This window comes from Dipodomys ordii, unplaced genomic scaffold, assembly GCF_000151885.1.
Source record: "Dipodomys ordii isolate 6190 unplaced genomic scaffold, Dord_2.0 Scaffold35, whole genome shotgun sequence".
NCBI lineage: Eukaryota > Metazoa > Chordata > Mammalia > Rodentia > Heteromyidae > Dipodomys > Dipodomys ordii.
In genome coordinates this window covers 8,316,923-8,322,922 of record NW_012267251.1, presented here as the reverse complement: position 1 = coordinate 8,322,922, position 6,000 = coordinate 8,316,923, and the positions used below count along the sequence as shown (strand labels likewise).

Here is a 6,000-nt window from a genome sequence, read left to right as displayed (position 1 = left end):
CCTCAAATGCACTACCTACAACACAAATATCTTTCCTCTTTGCTGACTGATGGCTCCCTGTCCTACAGAAAAGAAAGATCTGGAATGAGGACCAGATTATATGGCAAGAGATGGCCAAGGAGCTTCTGCTAGAGAAGCATATGAAGGCAACTCTGAGCCAGAGGGAGCCCATACCGGTACAGACTTAGTCATGTGTAACTTGCCAGGACCCAGAATCCTTCCTCTTGCTGAGAGAAGTTTCACTGGTGCTTGGGGGCAGGGAGACAGGGGGAAAAATCTATATCCAGAAGTATCTTTCTCCCTGTCCTACTATGGTGGGCTGAAGCTAAATCCATAGTGAGATTCCTCCCTCTCCTTCGTGGGTGGGACAAGCAGGGTGGACAGAGAGGATGCTCAGTCTATCGGGGCCAATAGAATCACTTTCACACCTGGCCTCTTGTTGAACTCCTTGGAATCAGAGCTTTCAAGGAATGCTAGAATCTTGTAATGTCAACTGGGTAACACTAGTAACATGGAGGGCAGTGCCCTGGGAGAAAGCTGTGGTAAGTTCTGACATCGTAAGTGTTACATGAGGACCAAACAAGCAAATGAAAACTTGTCAGATAATTGGGATAACCTGATTAAACAAAGTTTAGTCCATTTGTTTTCTGCTTCAGGGCCTTTATTATACTAACAGAAATGGGCAGAATGTGTAATGTCTTCCAAAGCATACTTTAATGGATGTACTTTTCCATAGGTCAACATATACAGGATACTATATATAACATGTGTGTGTGTGTGTGTGTGTGTGTGTGTGTGTGTGTGTGTGGTGGAGGGGGGGGCAGTTATACTAGGGGTTTGAACTCAGGGCCTAGGTGCTGTCCCTTAGTTGTTGTTTTTTTTCTCTCAAGGCTAGCACTTTACCACTTGAGCCATAGCTCCACTTCTGACTTTTTGGTGCTTAACTGGAAATTAGAGTCTCATTGACTTTCCTGCCTGGGCTGGCTTTAAACCATGATCTTTAAATCTCAACCCCCTGAATAGCTTGGATTATAGTCCCCAGCACCCAGTTTACAGAGCATATTTTGTACTCTATCCATGAGTCACAGGAAAGATGCCCATATGTGTTTGGTGGTCCCCTTGCAGGCCTTTCTCTGTAAGGTCTCATTGCTCTTTGAGCTCTGGTCCTAGCCCTGTGAGCTCCCTATCTCTTTCACTGTCTCTTATAACCCTTGCTTCCCTTAAGTATATTCCTTGGTCTTGGCTCCATAGCTTTGGATTTGACAGAGAAGAGGTCAGCATGAAGGTGACATTGGTGGCCGTGGAGAGGAGAGACCAAAGGAGCCAGGCCCTGGGCCACCCTGGCACTGAGCTCTGATTGTATCTATTTTATAAGCAGCCATCATTCATAGACAGGGGAGAGAGGACAGGGAAGAAATGGGAGGAAAAGAATGGGAGGGGCATCTATAAGTGTGAGGCAAAGCCTGAGCCAGAGGGCCGGAAGCCCCCACCCACTGATGGGCACCCACCTGCTGACGTGGCTCCCTCAACCCTCAGCAGCAGTTCTCCATCCAGGGAAGGCTGTGGGTTCCCAATGTGGCTTCCCTCGGGCTCTACAAAATGGCTTCCCTCCAGCCTGGGGGCCCCTGGCTGCTGATAGGAGATGAGGGTCACTGAGGGAAAGCCATAGGTCTTCAGCTCAGGGGGCCGCCCAGCCTCCGAAGCTTCCAGAATAAGATCCACATCAGAGAAGGCCACCAGAGCTTGAGTGGAATCACAGGAGCTCTTCTCTAACTCACTGGTAGCAGCGTAGGTCAGGGGCCTGGCAGCCCGTGTGCGGGGACAGAGCCTCCGAAGGTCATCCCGGAAGTGGGGGTTGAAGAGCAGGTAAAGCAGGGGGTTGAGGCAGGCAGGCAAGGGCAGTACCACGAGCAGGATAGACTTGATGACCTCTGGGGTGACAGGGAAGAGGCCCAGCATGGAGGCAAAGCTGAGGAAGGCCACGGGGCAGTAGAGGAGCCCATCTGCAAAGATGAGCCAGGCCACATGCCTCACCATGGCGCAGTCCCACACGGCCTCAAAGTCCCCACGCGGCAGCTCACAGTAGAGCTTGATGTAGGCACCGGCCACTACCAGGAAGCAGAAGGAGTTCGTCATCACTAGGGCCACAGCAAAACCCAGGGCAGCCGGCTGGCCCTCAGGGGGTGCATAGGGCAGGCAGAGTGGGGAGGCTCCGTATTCCCCGACTGACATCAGGGGCAGGGCAGCGGCCAGTCCAGCCAGTGCCAGGCAGACCAGGGCTCCCACTCGGACGCTGCCCAGTGAAGGGGCTTTCCCGTAGGCCCGGACACAGGAAACAGAGATGCTGCACTGCACAGCGGCCAGGGTGAGCAGCAGCACTGAGGTCTCTGAGCCCAGGACAGCCAGGAAGCCTGTGGCCCTGCAGCCCAGCCCCATCTCCCAGCGGGCTCCATAGTCAGCAAACTGGCCAAAGGTCAAGGCATCCACAGAGGCCAGCAGGCCACAGGAAATGCCAGTCAACATGTTGGCACCTGCAATGGCACCTACCACGAACTTCACTGGGGGCAGAGGACCTGGCCCGCCAGCAAACATAGTCAGCAACACCAGCCCATTACAGAGCATGGAGAGGAGGACAATGGCCCACACGGCCAGGCGGATGCCCCAGCTCTCAAAGAGATGCTCGCAGGGCTTGAAAGGGCCTGTAGGAGAAAGGAACAGTTATAAACCTAGGGCCACAGACTGCTGGGCCCAGACCTAGAGCAAGGCCGGCCTCTGGGCTCAGAGCCCAAGGCTGCCCCCAAGAGAACTTGCCCTAGGGGAAGCAGGCCTGGCCTCTACCTCAGAGAACTCTTGTGGGGAGAGGGGGGGCTTGGGGAATTAGAACATGAATAGCTCTCCTTCCAAGGAGGAGTAATGGGGTGAACACTAGCCCTCTTCCCAACCGAAACACACATACATGGGCACACTGAATAAATTAATGCCACACAGATTTACAATGTGGTGGGTTCTTATTCTCCAGTAGTATAGAAATAAAATGAAGAAATGATGAGTACAGTTGTAAAGAGTTTCTTTAATGAAAAGGCCATTCAGGACAGTGAGCAGCAGGGCCCAGAAACCAGTGTTCCATCACATGGTCAGGCACCTGATGGTCTGTATCCTCCCTCCTCTCCTTTTCTCCTCCCTTTAGGCAATTTTCACTTGCTGATTGGTTTGTTTGCAACAAATAAGACCCTCCCCCTGAGCCGCAGCCACAAGAGGGTGGCTTATAAGAGTTGGCGTGAGTTATGGCAGAACCCAAGACCCTCCCCTGTATGGTGGTCTCTGGTGGGGGAGAGGGCAAGCTGGCATGAGCTGGTTGGCTGGTGTTTTTCTTCAGCATCAGCTCAAGCATTGAGTACACCTGTCTTTCTAAAGGAGCAAAGGATGGATGGGACAGACTAGCCCAAGGGAGAGGAGAGGACAGCAGAACCTGCAATAGATGGGATAGAGGCAGTGCACAAACGACTGCCCAGTGAGACACCACAGTCTGGTGTGTTCCGCCGCCGCTCAGTAATGCACTGTCTACTTCAGTGGCTCTCTTGCCCCGTGAGAGCAGTATGCCACATTTCATATTCATTCATCCATTAATCGGTATTTGGGAGATAAAGTAAGTAATCAAATGACTAAGTAAATAAGTCAGGTGTGGTGGTGGTACGTGCCTGTAATCCTAACACTTTGGAATCTGAGGCAGGAAGTTGAGAGTTCAAGACCAGCCTGGGCTACATAGAAATAGCTTATCTCCAAACAAGAGAACAATAAGAACAAAGTAAGAAAACAATTACAAGTGACTTCTGGATTTTCTGGATTTGCACACTCGATGGGTGATGGGTGAGAGTCTGGTGTTTTCTTATCTCTCTCTCCAAAGTCTGTTCTTAAATCACCTTGAACTTTGGACGTATTATTTCTTCATTTCCTTTGGCTTCAGATTCCTGTTTTTCGACGTATTGCTGGTAACTTGGGAATTTGAGAAGCTTCTGTGGGAGCTAATTTTAAACCCTTTCTTTTCTCATTATGCAATAATCAGTACTAATCATGGAAAATTTAAAATATGATATGGAAAAATTAAAACTGCTAATGTCCTCACCTCTCAGAAAGAACTTACTTTGGTATATTTCCTTCTGTTAAAAATACATACACACTTATAGATGCCTAAACCAAGTTGGGATTTCCCCACATATAGCTTTTTTCCTGTCTTTCATTAAATTTTATTATGTGCACTTTCCTATACCCTTTAATCCCCCAAAAATATTTTGAATGTCTGTATAATAAATAGTCTACCATATGACATACTATAATTTATTTAACCATTTAAATGAGCTATTTTAAAGGCAAGTTCAAGTTGGACCTTGTTTTTGAGACTTTTTCTTTGACCTCATCCTTGTTGATTACCGGTTTTCAGAGATGAAGTTTTTATAGTGTGAAGTATGTGAATTTCCAAGTCAAGAAACATCACCTGCTTTTCTAAGTTGGGTGGGTGCACTAGTGCCAGCTGGCACTAGGGGGCGTGCTGTTGTCACTAAGTGCTGATTGCTGTGGCTGGGCGAACTAGGTGAACTAGGTTTTAGGTAGGGCAAGGGAAGAAGGGCCTGAACTAAAGAAAGATAAAAATTTGGGAGACGGAGGTGAGTTGAAATAGAAGTAGCAAACTGATCATCACTTTTTCTTCATCCTGAACAGTTCACGCATTGGCTTGAGCAAGAGGCTGCTATTTTCTGGCATGGCTGGTTAGCAGTTACACAAAGGGAAAGGATTTCTTTAAAAACAGCTTAGCGAGCGGGTGCTAATCCTAGCTACTCAGGAGGCTAAGATCTGAGGATCTCGGTTCAAAGCCAGCCCAGGCAGGAAAGTCTATGAGACTTTTATTTCCAATTAACCACAGAAAACTGGAAGTGGCCCTGTGGCTTAAGTAGCAGAGTGCTAGCCTTGGACTGAAGATCTCAGGGGCAGCGCCCAGGCCAAATTCAAGCCCCACAATTGACAATAAAATAAAAATAAATAACTAAGCACCAGTGGTTCACACCTGTAATCCTAGCTACTCAGGAAGAAGAGATCAAGGTTCAAAGCCAACTGGGGCAGAAAAGTCTATGATATTCTTATTTCCAATGAATTATCCAGAAGCTAGAAGAGAAAGTGTGGCCCAAGTGGTAGCACCAGCCTTGAGCAAAAAAAACAAAATTTCAAGCTCTAGCACTAGGTCTAAATCAGTAAAAGACAAACACATCTTAGGTTGAATGGCATCAAAGAGAAAAATTGTCTTTTGATCTTAGACCCAGGGAGTACTCAAAAGCAGTACTCCTATCCCTAGCTATAAAACCAAGGTATTCTTTCTTGCTTCTCTTCTCTATGAGAGCAGTTTTCTCTCTTAAATGCATATTCTCTAATTGTCTGATTTTTAAAAGTTACTTGACTTCCAAAAGCCCGTCACCCTCAAGTAGCCACCCAAGGGAAAGAACTTCAGTTTGTCCCCTGCCACAAAATTATGAAATGAGGTGGCCTTCCCCAAGCAGGTTGGACACCAGACAAAGTCAGTGTCCGGAGCATGGCTGCCAATCTGCTGACCTGGTTACACACCCTGGGGTCTGATTCCCCGTTCCTGCCCCTTTCTGTGCTGCTCAAGTGCCCATCTCACCTGGCACAGGGCTGCACTGGACACTTGGGTGTGGCTTTGAGTCCTCCGTCTCCATCTGGAACTCATCCAGGTCCAAGTCATCTGAAAGGGGCAAGAAGGAACTGGCTCAGACACTGGGTCTTTGGTGTCCATCAAATCCCACCTTGGTTCTCACACGGGCCCCTTTCCACAGCTGTATCCCTCACTAACTCTACTCAGCCTGGCAATCCAGCAGCCCTGCACATCTGTTTCTACCCTTGGGGGTATAAATATTTGGGCAATTCTCTATGACCCGCAAGTGGGTGCATTGCCAGTTATGTACAGCAAACAGTTCACCAAGACTTGCTCCTTCT

At 48.5% G+C, this 6,000-nt stretch overlaps 1 protein-coding gene across 2 annotated transcripts in view; it reads right to left on the bottom strand.

Moving 5' to 3' along the window:
- Nucleotides 1-1,289: 1,289 nt before the first annotated feature.
- Lgr6 (leucine-rich repeat containing G protein-coupled receptor 6) overlaps nt 1,290-6,000 on the bottom strand; it is a 116,037-nt gene continuing 111,326 nt past the window's right edge. For both annotated transcript variants that reach the window (XM_013017385.1, XM_013017386.1), the window contains 2 exons: nt 5,669-5,749; nt 1,290-2,699 (listed from right to left, as the gene is read on the bottom strand). In XM_013017385.1, the coding sequence (XP_012872839.1) occupies nt 1,444-2,699; nt 5,669-5,749 (1,337 nt within the window). In that variant the 3' untranslated portion in view covers nt 1,290-1,443. The remainder of the gene's footprint in view (nt 2,700-5,668; nt 5,750-6,000) is intronic.